General features: G+C 42.3%; 1 protein-coding gene, 1 non-coding gene and 1 pseudogene across 2 annotated transcripts; 1 reads left to right on the forward strand and 2 right to left on the reverse strand.

The window, feature by feature from the left end:
• The first annotated feature begins 5,743 nt into the window (after nt 1-5,743).
• On the forward strand, nt 5,744-5,953 carry LOC133891218 (U2 spliceosomal RNA; annotated as a pseudogene).
• A 637-nt stretch (nt 5,954-6,590) lies between these two features.
• LOC133914978 (serine/threonine-protein kinase PBL34-like) lies at nt 6,591-13,883 on the reverse strand. The gene is made up of 6 exons (XM_062357956.1): nt 13,453-13,883; nt 9,898-10,232; nt 9,664-9,799; nt 8,897-9,033; nt 8,692-8,815; nt 6,591-7,527 (listed from the first exon to the last, which is right to left on the reverse strand). The coding sequence occupies exons 1-6, from the start codon at nt 13,646-13,648 to the stop codon at nt 7,019-7,021; spliced, it is 1,437 nt and encodes a 478-aa protein (XP_062213940.1). The 5' UTR covers nt 13,649-13,883; the 3' UTR covers nt 6,591-7,018.
• A 3,048-nt stretch (nt 13,884-16,931) lies between these two features.
• On the reverse strand, nt 16,932-17,124 carry LOC133891224 (U2 spliceosomal RNA). The gene has a single exon (XR_009904163.1). It is a non-coding gene; the product is annotated as a U2 spliceosomal RNA (small nuclear RNA).
• Nucleotides 17,125-17,379: the final 255 nt, after the last annotated feature.

Here is a 17,379-nt window from a genome sequence, read left to right on the forward strand (position 1 = left end):
TTGCCTTGGTGGCTTGGTGGCTCATCCAGTGAAGGCCTTGTCTTTATGATTTGGTGTCTCAAGAGCTGTGATCAAGTGCCAACTAGGAGTATATCCTTTGTGGAGCTCCAACGTGGACTATGGGTGTTATTTATGTCATCGATACAACAGAATAAAAATTTCTTGTGCCGAGTTTGCTCTCTCTACCTTATTTACATTTCCGCATTTACTTTCTTGCAATTTACCTTCCTAGATAGATTATAAGCACTTTGATCGGTAGAATAGATACACTAGATAAATCTAGAGCATATCTAGATAGAATTTGATATAGGTTTATCTTGTGTAGTTTTTAGGGTTGGAATAGATTCAAAGTGTCATAATTCACCACTCTCCTCTCAGGACGTTACTGACCCCTTCAATTGGTATCAGAGTTAGGGCTTACATCTAGCTCTACAATTTGTGTTAGAGCTTCACACCTTTCACAAGATTTTACCAATTCAAGTGGCATTTGAGCCTTAGTCTCATTGTGATCGGTTAGACTTCACCATCTAGTGAGTTGCCACATTCTGGTTTGGGATGGATTCTCATAGTGGAAAATTCTAATGACTTATTATTTGCAAGCCCGAGGGTTAGATGTTTGGAGAGTCACCGAGGAAGGGATGAGGCAACGCATCACCAACAAAGAGAGGCAATTAGATGCATTTTCAAAGAGTATCATTTTATCATCTATATGTGTTAATGCATTTAATCTTGTTTATTCTCTCACCGAGGAAGGGATTAGTCTCATTGAAATACATGAAGGTACAAAGGATGTGCGCAGTGAGAAATATCATGTGCTTGTTACTAAGCTCATTGGTATCAAGCAACTACCCCATGAAAGTGCTAATGATATGTATTCACATTTGAACATTCTTGTTAATGAGATCAATGGATTAGATTTAACGTAAATTGAAGATGATCAAGTGATAAGAAGAATACTTCAAGCTCTTCTTCCAAAGTACAAGTTGATAGTCTCCATTATCTACGACAACAATTACATCAAGAAGATGACTTCAAGTCAAGTGCTCGGTAAGATCACCGCCCATGAGATGATAATGAATATGGAGGTAGAAGCTTCTTCCTCATCCAACACTAAAAACCTTGCTCTCACAAGCAAATAAGCTCAAAGCCAACACATGAAGGTATGAATGAGGAGACAAGAGCAAGAGTCAAGCTCAAGCGAAGATGATAGTGATCAAGATGAAGAGAGCTATGAAGAGGATGATCAAAGAACATCAAGTGATAAAGAAATTGATCCTAAGATAGTCAAGCTCTTCTCAAAGTTAGAGAAGAACATGAAGAGGATCAATGCCAAGGTTGATCATCCTATCTTCATTAAAGACTTGGTCAACACAATTGATCATATCAAGAAAGGAGAAGAAGATCAAGAACAAGAGGAAGATAAGGGGAAGAGCCAAGGCATTCGCAAGCTTAGGAAGATGGGTGAGCGACGATGAAGAGTCAAGCTCAAGTGATGAACGCTTCACCATCCTCCCCTCCAAGAAAAGCTCTTCTTTAATATCGTCATCACACAAATCGTCATCGCACAAGTCATCTCACAAGTGCCTTATGGTCAAAGGTATGGATAGCGATGTAAGTGATGATGCATCCAATGAGGATTCTCCTTCCTATAATGAACTCCTTTATTTAATCAATGAGTAATAAAGGGCCCTTAACAAACAATCTAAAGAGATTTGTGTTGAAAATGTTTCTACTTCTTGTGATAATTTAATTACTTTATCTAGCTCACCCTTTTGTAATGAGATTTGTATTGAAAATATTGTTGTAGAATCATCTAACAACCTCATTGCACAAGCGAATAATGAGCTTAAGCAAGAAGTGGAGAAACTCAAGAAGGACTTGGCGAGGTTAAAGGGCAAAGAACATGTTCAACCTGCTCAAGATAACTGTGCTTTCATGGTGAAAAAGCTTACCGAGGGGTCAACCATGACATACTTCAAATGCCATTAAGAAGTTCACAAGTCCTTCCAATGAAAACAAGTAAAGAAGGAGACCAAGGAGAAGAAGAAGATAACGAACCTCTCCAACAAGACCTCCAACCTCTACACCAAGCCCAACTACAAGATCAAGACAAAGAGTAACCACTACAAGCTCAACAAGAAGGACAATGGTAAGGTGGTTGCACATATGGTTAGAAAAACGGATTAGATGTGGAACCAACCCATTTGTGTGCCTAAGGAAGTCATCACCAATATAAAGGAGCCCCAATCAGTTTGGGTTCCAAAGATAACTTGAAGCCCAAAGCAGCTATAGAGATTTGGAGACTTGGATCACAAGATGAAGTGAAGATTCAAGCAAAAAAGCCAAGTGTACAATATGAGCACATTGATGAAGATTATGATCATCACATATCTAAATCCACATCCAAAGGTAAAAGAGATAAATGGTAGCTAGACTTATGTTCATGCATTTTATTATTTGCTTCTAACTTATTTACCTCGTTTAGGATTGTATATGATTATTTCAATTCCTTGCAGTACCTAGTATAGATTTTCATATGGTAGGTTGCTTGTGTTTCTTTCTAACCCATGAGCAACCTACATGGTTTATTAATTATAGGTTATTTACATGGTACTAGTTTTACATTTGGTATCTTTTATGTGTCATGATGCAATCTATAGGATAAATCCTTATTGTCATCAATAACAAGTGCATATATCTCATAAGTATTTAACACTTGTATGCACTCTTTTAGAGAGAGTATATCCTATAGGTTGTGATTTTGAGACTAACATGTGTTGTAAGTTGTATCTCTTGTGGTCTCATTGAACAACCAACATGTCTTAGATGTATGCAATGCTTAAATGCTTCAATTGTTATCATTGTTAAATCTTTTATTCATTTAAGCTACATCTATACATAATATAGCTTAAACTTCCTATTTTGATATATTATCTAGTTGTGTATATATTTCTTTCTCATCATATGTATGCACACATATAAGGGGATTTAAACTTTATTATATGAGTTTAATAAATTATGATCCGTGTGCTTTCATAACCTACAATTGGTATCATTTATTTTTAGTGATATTCATACAATTAGTATCCTTTTAATTAGATCATGATTTGTGAAGCTCTCTCACATGTGCTCTAATATCTTTTCCTTTGAGTTCAACATATGCATATAGCCTTTTGGGGAGATTATTGACAAAGGGGGAGAATTTTGATTACCAAAGCAAGATGTAAGTTTGTAATATGAACAATGTGGAGAAGATTATATCAACTAGCAAGATGTCTAGGAATTCTAAAGTTGACAAAGGAGGAGAAGAAGAAACTCTTGCATAGGTCGATGAAGGGAGATAGTAGCGATGGAGAAAGTGGAGCCACAACAAAAGGGACTAAGTGGTAACAACATGCATCCAAGCAATTTTGTAATATTTTGTGATCGTTTATGATCTTTACATTTGATATCATTTATTATTTGTCACTTGCTTTGGTTGTATTGTCATCAATCACAAAAAAGGAAGATTGTAGCAAAAATAGCCCTATTAGGTTATGATTATGATTTTGTTGATTAATGATAACATAGTCAATGGGATTAACATGTTTATCAAGAATATATGTTAGTAGGTCTCATGGATGCAATACATGAAGAAGTCACCGCAACCAGGACAAAGTTTGGTCGAATTGAAGAAGTCCCATGAAGATTTGCCTCACCGGATGGTCTGGTGCTGTGGATGTTGAGCTCACCGGAGAATATTTGACAAAGAGTGAAAGAGGCCTGAAGATCTCACCAGAAGGTCCGGTGATTAGCAAGTGTGCTCACCGGAGAAATTCTTCTAGAGAAGGGTGTCGTGCTAAAAAATGAAGGCTAAGCCTCACCGGATAGTCTGGTGAACAAAGCATGATAACACCAGAGTGTTTCTGTCTAGAAGGCAGAATGGAACAACCCACCGGATAGTCCGGTAATCAGAGAAAGATATACACCAGAGCATTTCCACCAAAGAAGGTTATAGCCGTGGAAGATCTAAGATCAACACGCTAGAAGGTCCGATGATAAAGCAAGGCTACACCGAAAAATACATCAGATAATGAACAGTGCAAAAAGGCAGAACAAAGTTTAAGACACTAGATAGTCCGGTGATGAAGTCATGTGCACCAAATGCTTTCATTGGAGTAATTTACACATAGAAGAAGGGAAGGATCATATAGCTCAAGATAACTCACCGGATAGTCCGGTGATGGAGATGATATATACATCGAAGTGTCTGGTGTTCACAGAGGCTTGAGTGGGGTTCCAACGGCTAGTTTATGAGAGTGTACTCACCGGATGATCTGGTATTAGTATTATTGTTCTCACCGGATTATCCAGAGTTAACAACTTTTCTGAGCCATTGTGTTAATAGCTAGTGCGTGGGTTTGATGCTGTAACTATCTCTCCACTTAGTCATTTGAATGCGTGGCATGCAACTAAAGTCCTGAGAAGTTCAAGTATACCTGAGAAGACATCCAAGCCACCAAAGTGCTTTAAATGATCATCCAAGATGATTAAGCACAAGATTAGTGAGTGATTAGTGCTTATAGGCCTAGAGAGAGTGTTGCTAGGTGATTGCTACCTAAAGAGTGGATCAATGAGTGATCCAACCTTGTACCAAGTGGTACGTCGGTACCTTAGAGTCTTGGTGACTCGCTGGCAAACTTGTTGACCGTCTGACTTGGTGTGAAGCAGCGACGAGAAGTTTGTACAGGGACGTGGAGACCCTTGCCTTGGTGGCTCAAGCTCCGAAGTGATCACGGTGGCAAGGAATCGAAAGAGAGGCTAGTGGTGAGATCTTGTCTTGGATGCTTGGTGGCTCATCGGGTGGAGGCCTTATTTTTGTGACTTGGTGTCTCAAAAACTGTGACCGGGTGTCGACTGAAAGTATATCCTTTGTAGAGCTCCAACGTAAACTAGGGTGATATTTATGTCATCGATACCATATGATAAAAATCTCTTGTGCCGAGTTTGCTCTTTCTACCCTATTTACATTTTCGCATTTATTTTCTTACAATTTACCTTTCTAGATAGGTTGCAAGTGTTTTAATTAGTAGAGCATGTCTAAGATAAAATTTGATATATATTTATCTTGTGTAATTTTTGGAATTAAAATAGACTTTTAAGTGTCTTAATTCACCTCCTTCTTAAAACGTTACTGATCCCTTCATCCAAAAATAGATGTACATTATAAGTCTTACTTATACATTTGATGGTCACATTTTAGTCCAATTTAACTCTTTCATTATCTTAAAAAATTATCTTATTTGAGAGAGATATCAAACTACTAGACAGGGTATACATTATTAAAACGATTCTAATAATGTTGTAAAGAGATAACACACATGGAGGATGATCAGCATGCGTACGAATTTTTGTCAAACCATTCTTTTAGCATTAAATGCAGGCGTATCGCTACAATTTTTGCAGATACGACCGAAGAAGTTCATCCAACATTGGTTAAGAAAACTACAACTGAGCGGCGATGCGTGAAAGTCAATTTCCACTTGATCTGGGTTCGTGAATCGTGATCGTTCGGCTGTGCCTGAAGCCCTGGATAGCTTAATGGGCCGGCTGCACCATCAAGCCCAACAGGATAATATGGCCAGTTTTGCTTACAGCTTTACGTCCTCAGATTGCGATTAACGTTAGTTACGGAGGATCGCGGGACCAGAGCGTCAAAGCTGGCAGGACGCGTACAAAACCAGGCACGGCAGCATGACAACTCATACCTTTCTCGATCTTTTGGCTAAGATTAAATGTAGTATCTGTTTTTATCAGTTTAATATCTTATATACAAGACACGTGTCCACAATAAAATTAAATTTATTCTTTTAGGAGAGAATTTTTAGAAGAGAATCTATCAAGATAGTTTGCTACTAGCGTTTTTATGTGTTACCCTAGTGTTGCACTAAGGCTTGAGCCTGGCGCACTCCAACCAAAAACAAATTCAAGTTTGATCATTTGCTAGGTGAATATTAATACTCAAATTCCACATTTTGCTATAATTCGCAATGGAACGTGCCTATGCAAAACCTATACACAAATATGAGATCCACCGCCGCTGAATCAACTAGCTGGTTGCCTCTCAGCCAAGATAACTTTGTAAAAATGCTTATTCCTATATTTCTGACTTACGAAATTGTAAATATTACATGCCAGAGAAAGAATGATAGCCTTGAGCCCTTGACGGTTTGACCACAACAGAATAAACCAGATGCCGTTCCAGATTAGCAACAACATGAGACTTAGCACATACTGTATCAGATCAAACACCTAGCCACGCACCTCCTGGCAGCCACAATCACCAGATTACCAGCGCCTGAGCATGAGTGCGTAACCCCACACCTAATAGTGAGGAAACAAGGCAGTTGTGTAACATCTTGAAGATCAACCTAACGAATCATAATAGAAGCAATGGCGGCTATGATCGACCTCAAAAAAAAAACATGCATAATCATGATCTGGCAGATGTACCACCACCTGAAAGCGAGCTGTCACCCCATCAATGGCACATGCATGCGCCTTAACTGAGCATGACCTGCTGCCCTCAAGCATGCATTATGGAATGACGATGGCGACCACGGCAACGATGATCTTTCATCAATTGCCCCCTTTTGCTTTTCTCCACATGACAATTAATTACAAAGCGACCGACAGTCTGAATATGAGACCAGTGAGTCATACACAGACTCTTCAGTCTTACCTACCGATGATTCTCCAGGAAGAAACGATTCCTAAGCATCTGCCTCAGCATTGTTAAAAGCATAACCAAAACCCTGTTTAATCCCCCCACCTTTCAAGCCAATGTAGCAAGAGTTGAAGATATAAAGATATAGCTAGAAGCTAAGCGACAGGAAGAAGAAAAATTCACATCGCAGATGATCCGCGGAATTCTAATCATCCTCATGCCGTTACCACAGCATAGGGAGTTCAGATGGCATGGTAGCTGCAGAAACCTGGTCCTGAATTGATCATGGTGAACAGAAGAGCACCATGAGTCTCACTGCCGCTTTCCATTGGGCCTTGGGGACTGGCGATAGGGAGAGGCGTGCGGGCCATACGAGAGGCTCCTCGTTGGCTGCTGCCCGTTCCGTGTAAAGGTGCTGCGTGCCTTCATGCTTTGACTGCCATGTGGGCTCACAAGGGATGCGGTGCGCTCAAGTTGCATGGACTGGAAGAAGTAAGAAGAGCTGGCCATGTCCTTGAGGTTCTGGAGAGGCTTCAGAACTTCCACCACTTGGCTCATGAGAGGCCTAGCCTTGGGGTCGCGGCTGAGGCAGGCATGGGCTAGCTGAGCTGTCTTCTGAGCGCCTTTTATGGAGAAGTTTCCATCCAAACGGGGATCTACAAGCTTATAGAATCGTCGCCTTTCTCCAAGATAGGGGCGCGCCCATTCAACCAGATTGTGTTCCCCATTTGGCCTGTTCTTGTCCATTGACCTTCTACCAGTCATCATCTCTAGTAGCACCACCCCAAAGCTGTATACATCACTCTTTGATGTCAGGTGACCTGGACAAGAAAGGAACCTATAAGCACTAGGAAAGAAAAAGTGGATTCAATTGGCTCCTAAGACAATAGTATAAGTGGCAATTTATGTCCACTCCTCTAGCTCGAGGGAATATTGGATATTCACTCAGCTTAGATGTCTCAACAGCATCCAATTTAAACTTTATATTTAGAATGGGCGATACCATTTTGAGTCTGTACAATTATGAGTTTCTTTCAGACTACGTCAGAAGAAACGAATTAAGATGAACAGCTAACACAGAACCCACAGCAGCAGCAGCACATGGAGTGCCTTAAATATCTCTATTCACATAAATTAAGATGATGCGTGCTATGATAGCATCCAGATAAATGCGAAGGTGACAAAATAAAGTTCAAACCCTAATAAACACTCCAGGCAACATGCCCTTGCAGGCAGGTTTCATCTTCATGTCACGTCACTAACTCGGTATAAGTTTATAGTCAAGTGCTACTAACTCCTTCCAGTCAAGGGCTATTGCTATGTTCCAAGAGTAAGGATCTACCAGTCAAAGGAAACATGGCACACCATTGGTGGATTAACTACAGATGAACTTCAGGCTACCTAGCATCTAAAAATGAAGAAACAACTTCTACCTAGAATGTACATGCATGCGTGTCACACACACAACTTCAGTCTAACTAAACACACGTGCATGCACATGAACGTGTGTTTAGGTAGACTGAGAAGTTGTGTGTGTGTGTGCATGTGTGCGTGACACGCGTGTGTTTAAGTAGACTAAAGTTGTGTGTGCGCGCGCACGTGTGTGGTGTGACGCACATGTATGCGCGTGTGTTTAAGTAGACAAGTCTTGTGTGTGTGCGCGCGCGCTTGTGTGTGTTTAAGTAGAATGAAGTTGCGCGTGTGTACTGCACACATATGCACGTGTTTAGGTAGACTGAAGGTGTGTTTGTGTGTGACGCACACGGATGCATGTGTGTGTTTAAGTAGACTGAAGTTGTGTGTGTTCGTGACACACATCTCCACTGTACATTTAATGGATTGGAGTTTACAGCAGATTAGCACATTATTTCAACGTATATAGGGCGCGCTGATATGTTTACTTAACACCTAATACAGATAACAGCATGAAGGATTTACTGCAAGTTTGAAGATAGATTAAGCAATATCATAATTGATCAACCCACCTGTCATTACATACTCAGGAGCAGCATATCCATATGTTCCCATGACTCTAGTAGATACATGTGTGTTATCACCCTCAGGACCATCTTTAGCAAGACCAAAATCAGAGAGTTTCGCATTATAGTCCTGGAAAAATATGTTTAAGAAACAGGTAAGTGCAAATGTTTGGATGAATATAGCCAATGTGTTTTGAATATAGTAGCATACCGCATCTAAAAGAATATTGGATGTTTTGAAATCCCGATATATCACTGGTCTTTCAGCTTCTTCATGAAGAAAAGCAAGGCCTTTGGCAGCACCAAGAGCAATTTTCATTCTAATGGTCCATGGGAGAGGCAATGACTCTATTCAATACAAAATTACCCCAAAACAGTTATAAAATGGGCATGTTACATACAGTTCAAGATAGAATTATGCCAAAACGGAACCATTTAGCATTGGTCAAATTTCAAATTTTGGCACATAAACATATCTTATTAGCAATAGCAGCAAATGAAATTCAACATTAAGAGGACGAAACTATTACAAAGTCAAAACCCAATCAGTTGCGCTCAAGCCATTCAGTTAATAATAATAAACCGATAACAAGAGATAATGTAAAATTGGAAACATGCACCTAAAGCCCTTATTGATGGTCAGAAATTTAAACAAAGCACAAGGTGAGAAACAACATAACACCACAATCACTTCCTCATGAATTCTCATATACCAACCTACCAGACTACATGCTACAACAAGGTTAATACATATAACCCACTGGCCAACTAAATCCCCCACATAAAGTATGGAAAGTTCGTTACAAATAAACCACTGATCAGTTAAAGCGCTCGTGCCACATGTGTTAAAGTATTGCACTGTAGCTACCATTACAAGAACCGAAGTGCTAGCAACCATTACCAAAAGAAGGGAGAAAAAATAACAATAGCAAATATGTTATATAAAACGAATAAAAGGTCAGGTTAAAAGATGCTTACTTCTAAAAAGATGATTCTCCAAACTTCCACGGGGCATAAATTCATACGCAAGCAACCTTTGGTCATCTTCAATGCAGTAACCGACCAATTTCACTAGGTGTGGATGTTGAAGGTTTCCAAGAAAATCAACTTCTGCCTGCAAACAAACAATGATAGTTTGCTTAGTGATGCATTAGCATACAATTGAACAATACTTTTTCGCATACTGTATACCAAGGAAAACTAAAAACATACCACCCACTCTTTATGCCCTTGCAGCCCATCATGGTTGAGTGTCTTGACAGCAACAGTTAATCCAGTGCCTGGCTTAACGGGAGCAGTTCCATTCACCTCAATCCACCCTTTAAAGACACAACCGAAACCTCCCTCACCAAGAAGACTCTCAGGTCGGAAGTTTCTTGTGGCACACTTCAGTTCATTGAAAGTAAATCTACGCAGTTGGAAAGCAAGTTTAAGTTCCTCCCCAACTATGGAAGAAGGTGAGATACTTCCAGTGTTACTGGTTGTTGTGGAACCAGAGGCTGGTGGAACTGATTGGTCCTGGCAACCATCAGCCACTGTTTTTCTTTCTGCACATGTAGATATATTATATGTTAGGTGATAAACCCTTGACATAATTCAAACATGAGAATGCTGATTAACTTAAAGTAGCTTCACAGAAATAATAGCATGTCCTTGTTTCACTTTAACACATCACAAGCTGGGGACCTATTGTCTAATGTGATAGGAGAAATTCTAATGACATAAACAATAAGAATAGTGTCTTCCCTCATATAAACGGACTGTTGGAAAGAGGACGGATGCTCTGGGAATTTTTATGATTAAGTTCAGACTAAATCTCAAAATCCTAATGGTTTAAATCCAAGTCCCCCTATCCAACAGGCCATAAATAGTAACCAAATGAATACCATTCTAACATTTTTTTCAACTGGCAAGTGAATCTAAAATGAGTTAATCCCATGCGTGATTCCAAGGCATTAGATTCCAATGTTGCACCAAACACAATGACATGTTTAGTGTTTTCTATCCTCAGCTTGGGTTTGATGATTCCATATGCATAACTATCCACATTGCTTGTTGGGGCATAATTTATTCCATGAACACAACATAGCATCGACCCTAGAGAAACCCATTGCACAGCTAGACTAATCCCAGCAGCCAGCAGTTCTACCAAAAACATGTGCCTGCCCCGCATCACACAGGCTGGTCAGCGAGGTTGCCAGGTGGCCCCAACATTCCTCCACAATCAAAAGGCAAGCCATGCCGCAGCTTGAAAGGACAGCACATAGCATAAGGGCAAGTGTCGACACTCGAGAGGAAACGTTGCAGCAATGTTCTTTCCCAAAACCCCAAAAATTCCCCACCAAATCTTCGCCTCTCACCCACATCTTACTAGCTCACCCATACTCCTCTCCACCACAGTAGCAAGATTCAAGATTCAACCCGGATGGCAATCAGCCTATCACACAGGCTGATCAGCAAGGCTGCCAGGTGGCCTGAACCCTCCTCAGTAATCTGAAGTCCAGCCACACCGCAGCCCGAAGAGACAACTGTCAAGACTCAAGCAAACGTTGCAGCAACATGCCCGGCGAGGTTCTTCCTATCTTCCCCCAAAACCACAAAATTCCACACCAAATCTTCGTCTCCCCCGCATCTTACTCACTCAACCGTACTATGCTCCACCCAGCAGCAGGATTCAACCATCGGGTTGAACCTGCCATGTACGCGATAAGCTATCAAGGGCGGTAGCCCTAGAGGGGGGAGAGTGTAATACCCTGGCCTATTAGTGCTCTAGTTTCAGCTAGTGTGGCACAAGTGTTCTGGTGTGGTGGGATTAGTCCCACCTTAGTAGTCTAGGTATGTTAGGGTCAGTTTATAAGCCTGAGCAGTCCAAACATAGCACCTTCGGGTTAACCCTTCTACACAAAGCGATGACGAAAATGTAAGAGAGATGTTATGCATATATAGGCCTACCCCATGTGGGAGCTAGGCTAGAAGCAAATTTTCGATGCAGGGTGTTACAGGTGGTCAGAGCTACAACCCTCGGTACACGAGCATGTGCATGTCAACCCTTGGAGGGGATGGCACGGCTGTGGCACCGGGGGGGGGGGGGGGTCTTGGGTATTCGCCTAAAGTGCAAGTGGTAAGCTGCGGAGTAATACCCCGGCCCATTAATTCTCTACTTTAGCCCGTGTGGCCCAAGTGTTCTGGTGTAATGGGATTAGTCCTACCTTGATAGTCTAGGTAGGTTAAGGCCAGTTTATAAGCCCAAACAATTCAGACATAACACCTCCGGGCTAACCCTTTTACACGAAGCGAGAACAAAAATGTAAGAGAGGTGATATTTGTACGTGGGCCTGTCCCAAGTGGGGGTTGAGCTAAAAGTGGATTTTAGACGTGGGGTGTTACATTCAGCTGGTACTTCGTACCCCGGTGCTTTGGTGTTGTGATCACCTGATCCTTGCTTCGCTTGTGATACGAGAAATTCTTATGACATAAACAATAAAATTAGTGCCTCACCTCATATAAACCGGGTGTTTGGAAGAGGACTGTTACTCCGAAAATTTTTAGGAATCAGTTCAAACTAAAACTCAAAATCCTAAGGATTTGAATTCAAATCCCCCGGTCCAAACGGACTCTAAATAGTAACAAAATGAATATCCATTCTTTTCTATCACCAGAAAAGTGAATTTGGAATGAGTTAATCCCATGCATAACTCTGAGGGATTAGATAGTGCTACACTAAATGCCATGACATGTTTGAAGTTTTCTATCCTCGGCTCGGACTTGTTGATTCCATTGCATAACTATCAACATTGCTTCTTGGAGTATAATTTAATGTTACATCCGATATTTTGTGTGTGTATTACATAAACACACTATTTGATGTGGCTCGGTACTAACTACTAATCTTATGGCCTAACAACCCAATGAAAGCACTTTCTATTTTAGTTTCCATCCATAACTAGGGTATCCACTTCGGCATTTCACTTGGCACTTTGCACTCAAATGTATTCGCTTGCCCATATTGCCAAAAAAGGTGTCCCATCTATTTGATTACATTTACACCAAAACATGTGCCCACATATTAAGTGATTCCACGCATATACAAACACATGAACTGGAAACGGACAAAAAATAAATTTAATCCAGTTTGAGCATCCCTCCCACTCCAGCCAACCACCACCCATCATGCAGCAAACAAACCGCCACCCTGCATTTTATCCAGGCTGGGAAAATCCTGCTTGCACCAAAGAAATCCCAGAGCACCAGCAAGCCACAAAACCTACTCCCACAAGCGCGACTTCACGCCTATCTGACCCATGTCCTTCAATGGCAGCATTCCAGCTCATAGACAAGAGCACAGCACACAGCTCACATCAGCTTATCCACCAACGCACGAAAGGACAATAGAACCATGTCACCGGGCAACCCACCCCCACACCAACCACTCTGTCCAGCTCTCACGGTCACACGGTTAAGTTGTACCACCCACCAGAGACCTCAGTGCACACTGCACACCAACACACATCCAATTCCATCATGCAATCCTTCCATAGTCCCATCAACATCAACTTTACCCGAAAAGAAATAGGCAAAACAAACATGCTTCCACCATCTTTCTGAAGCGCTCAGGTAGAATCCCCTGGCAACCTCGCACACAGGCAAGCAAGCGTGCGCCTCGACAAGCATGAAATCCCGCGATGGCGTGAGCGGGAGCAGCACGATGCAGACAAGCTAAGCAGCAGAGCAAGTACGAGGAAGCTGAGAAATAAGAGCATTCCTTACCGCCGCCGCGAGCGCTGGCGCCGCCGCTAGTGGAGGAGTCGACCTTGGCGCGCGACGACATGCAGCCGCGAAGGCGAGGGAGGCGGATCCAGCACCCCCTCACCTGCGCCGCGTCCTCCTCCTCTGCCACCGCCTCCTTCCCCATCCCCTTGTGCTTCCCCTCCTCTCCGCGCCGCTTCCCCTCCTGCTTCCCCATCAGCTCCCTTCACCTTCCCGAACCAATCACCCACAACGCCCCCACCGAGAGGTCCTCTCGTCAGAGCGGAGGAATGGGAAGCCGCCGCGCGCGGCCTCCGGCGAGCTCGTGGGCAGGCATGGTGAGGCTCGCGGAACGAAGCGTGCGAAGGGGGTTGTGGGGGTGTCGGGGCAGGGGCGGGCAGGGGAAAGGGAAAAGGGGAGGATTCGGGCAGGCCGGGCAGGGGCGTGGGAATTTGGCAGAGACCGAGGACGGGAACGGCCGAACGGGACGGGTTCTTATTCGTGCCCGTTTTTGCAGAATGGTCCCTCTGAGATCTCCATATATTGTTTCCTGCAAAATGGCTGCGCCTCCTCGTGTTGTTGATACTTCGATAGTGCTTTCATACTTCGATATGTTGGATCAATTAACGGTGTGTCATGGCGCCATTGTTGAAAGATGAGATGAATTATGTCATGGAGTCGCCCTAGACCTACAATGTATGGAGACGATCCCGCTTCATTAGATGAATATTTACGGAACTTTTTCTATCGCAGATAGCGACTCGTGAAAAGCATTTGATATTCGAGGATTCGACATAGTATGTGAGAACAGATAAGCTGTAGAGTTTGTGGTACGCCATAGAGTATAGAATGTATGGAGGATCCAACGTCACTAAATGAGTGTTCTTGCCTTTTGTTTTCTTTAGTGGACTTTTTAGTGGGATGCAGTAACATGGAGGTATTTATGGGTGTAATATAAGCACTTGGTAAAAAGCATAGTTTGTTAACATGTTTCAAATACAAAGGTGTTAATATGTTGCATATACGAACCACATGCATACAAAGGAAACGTTTGTAGCACTATTAGAATGTTTTTAACTTTTGCCTTTAAGGCTGATAAGTAAGTCCTCACAAAAAAAAGGTGTGTATACCCAAACGAATGTTTCACAAAATAATAAAATTTAGAGCTTGTGGGGTGCAAGATGTACACTCTTTTAATCCTCATGCTAAGTATTTGAACCTAGATGTCAATTGTGATGACTATTTTTTGTGTCTTCATTCAATTACTCGGAGAAATCTTGATCTAGTAAACAAGTACATTGAGTTCGCCGATGAAATATTTAAAGCGTCACCGAAAATTGGGAGTGTCTAATCGGAACCTGCACACAACTTGCGGTGTTCAGGACTGGAAAGCCAAATATGTTGAAGTGCCAAGGTTCCTTTTGAAACATGACACCGTGCACCTCCGTATGAGGATGCGGTCTCAGATCCACCGTCCAATTTACATCCAACAGACAGATCCGCGTCCGAGTAGGAACTCCCATCCGGCCGTGGGACGACTACACGCTGCCCGTTCACGTTCGCCACCTGCTGTGCAGCCTTGTCTCTCGTACTACCGAGAAAACACTTCTCACAGGTCCCAATGCCAGCGCCGCAATCGTGCTACACCGCCGACGAGTGGGCCAACAAGGCGGGCCCCGCGAGCCAGTCACGGCGCTCGCGTGCCTCCCGAGGGGGCCCGGCGGATTGGCAGAAAAAAGTCCCGTGCGGCTATTGGTCCTTTCATAGAAAAGAAGCACTTGGACTTTGATGCAGAGGCTTTGCTTGGGGAGTTGGAGCGAGCCAGCAAGCCAGCAGCTGAGGCTGGGGTTTGGATAGGGTGTAGGTTTGAGTTAGGCATGGGTAGTAAGTTGCTCCTACCAAATCATTTTTTTATAATAAAAGTTTTTTCAACTTTTATTATTACATAAAGAGGATATAAACAAATAAAAATTTGTTCATGTTCTCTGCATAGTTAAAATGCACATAATCAATAGCGAATCTAAGATTTTTAACTTAGGTGTACACACCCTAATACCCATCGTGCTCGTACCAACGCTATCATGCCCTGCGTCACTACCGTGCCCCCACTTGGCTCGCGCTCATGCCTGTGCTACAGTCTGGATCGATGGCATCTTTTAGCTTTGCGCCTGTCTCGCTCATGCCTATGTCACTGCCGTGCCCCACTTGGTTCTCGCTCGTGCCTGTGCTGTAGTCTGGATCGATGACATCTTTTTCCATAGCTTGGCCTCCTCCTCTTCCTGTTGAACCATCATTTTTATCACTGTATTCGTGAACAATTTTTTTCTCTTCTTCTTTAGAATCTCGCTGCAGCTGCTTGTTATCCGCTCACGCACCAATCCAACCAAAGCTATCTGAATTTTCTATCTTCATAAATACCACCACAACAGCAATCCGAACATGGTGTGAACGACGAAGCATGGCCAATGCCATGATCATATTGAGCGCGAATTGGATCACAAACACAATTCAAACTGAACTTATCCATATGTATTTCTCTCAAAGTTCCATTTTACTTAGTTCATGTGGATACAATTGAAGCAAAAAGCCCATAGATGGGCAGCGAAGAGGAGCTGAGAAAGGGTACACACAAACCCCTTATTGTGCCTGCTCTGCACACAACCATATCGATTAATTAAGAGAAAACTAAATACAAGACCACAAATAGAACGAATAAACTACCTAACTAAACTAAATCCAAATCACCATATCACCTAACTAACTATATAATTAAACTAGGCCAACAATACCATAGAACAAACCAAGGCCGAACCTAAGTCGGCAGTCACCTGGAAACGCAGGGAGCAACTCCCAGACGACTCCAATGTGATAGATCATGAAGAAAGAAAGAAGAAATGATCACACTCGGTATCTTGAGGCGAAATGTCTGGAATAGAAGAATACTAATCGTCCCATTTCTCTTGTTTTTAAGCCGAAAGGTATGGTCTCTGCCAATGGCATCCTTGAGCTGTGAGAGAAAAGGCAAAGATCTTACATTGTTTGCTTATTGCAAATTTCAGCATTTCGAAATCTCCTAATAAACCTATAGGTAACATAAACGCCTATAAAGAATGACACAGACAACTTCAGAAATCTGATTCGTCTGAACACGGTTGAGAATGTCTACCTGGTGGCCTAACTTTTGAAAAAAAAAATTGTTATATCGTAAGCTATGCCCTGTGGTTTGTCACTAAACAACTGCCAGTTGCAAAGCGTTAGAATGGTGAACGAATAATTTTCTTTGGACTTGTTTTCTTATCTGTTCTTAAGGAGATGGTCAATGTTGGGTTACAAAGTTAGGTAACCGAATAATGGAGTGGACTTTATCACAGGGAATCTCTGCCTCGAGATTTATGTATAGGTTGTGATAGGCATATTATGTTGTGAATTATAGTAAAATGCAGAATTTGAGTTGCTCTATATTCACCTAGCAATAGATCAAACTTTAAATTTGGATTTGGTTGGGGTGCACCAAACCCAAGCAGCAATACAATATTAGAGCAATACACAAGAACTCTAGTAACAAGCTATCATTACAAATTCTTTCTCACAAAAAATAAATTTAATATCATTGTAGACGTGTCCCATGTATCATATATTAAACTAATAAGAACAAATCATATACTTAATCTTAGCTAATAGCTAAAAGGCGAGAAGGGTATAAGTTAGGCTGACTCCAATGGGATCCGTAGCGCTAGAAATGCGGGGTTGAGCCGGACGCAAATGACTCCAACATAGTCCATATCGCGTTGAACAGGGATGCGGGGAGGCGAGGGGCGTCGGCAAAGTTGCGGCGCGATGCTTCTTCCGCAATCCTGTGCACGTGCGGAGTGGAGAGGAGCCGATGGTTCCCGCGGAGCGGCGGAAGTGGCGCAGGCGGCCCTCAGTTGATGTGAGGTTAGGCAAAGG

This window comes from Phragmites australis, chromosome 1, assembly GCF_958298935.1.
Source record: "Phragmites australis chromosome 1, lpPhrAust1.1, whole genome shotgun sequence".
Classification (NCBI taxonomy): domain Eukaryota; kingdom Viridiplantae; phylum Streptophyta; class Magnoliopsida; order Poales; family Poaceae; genus Phragmites; species Phragmites australis.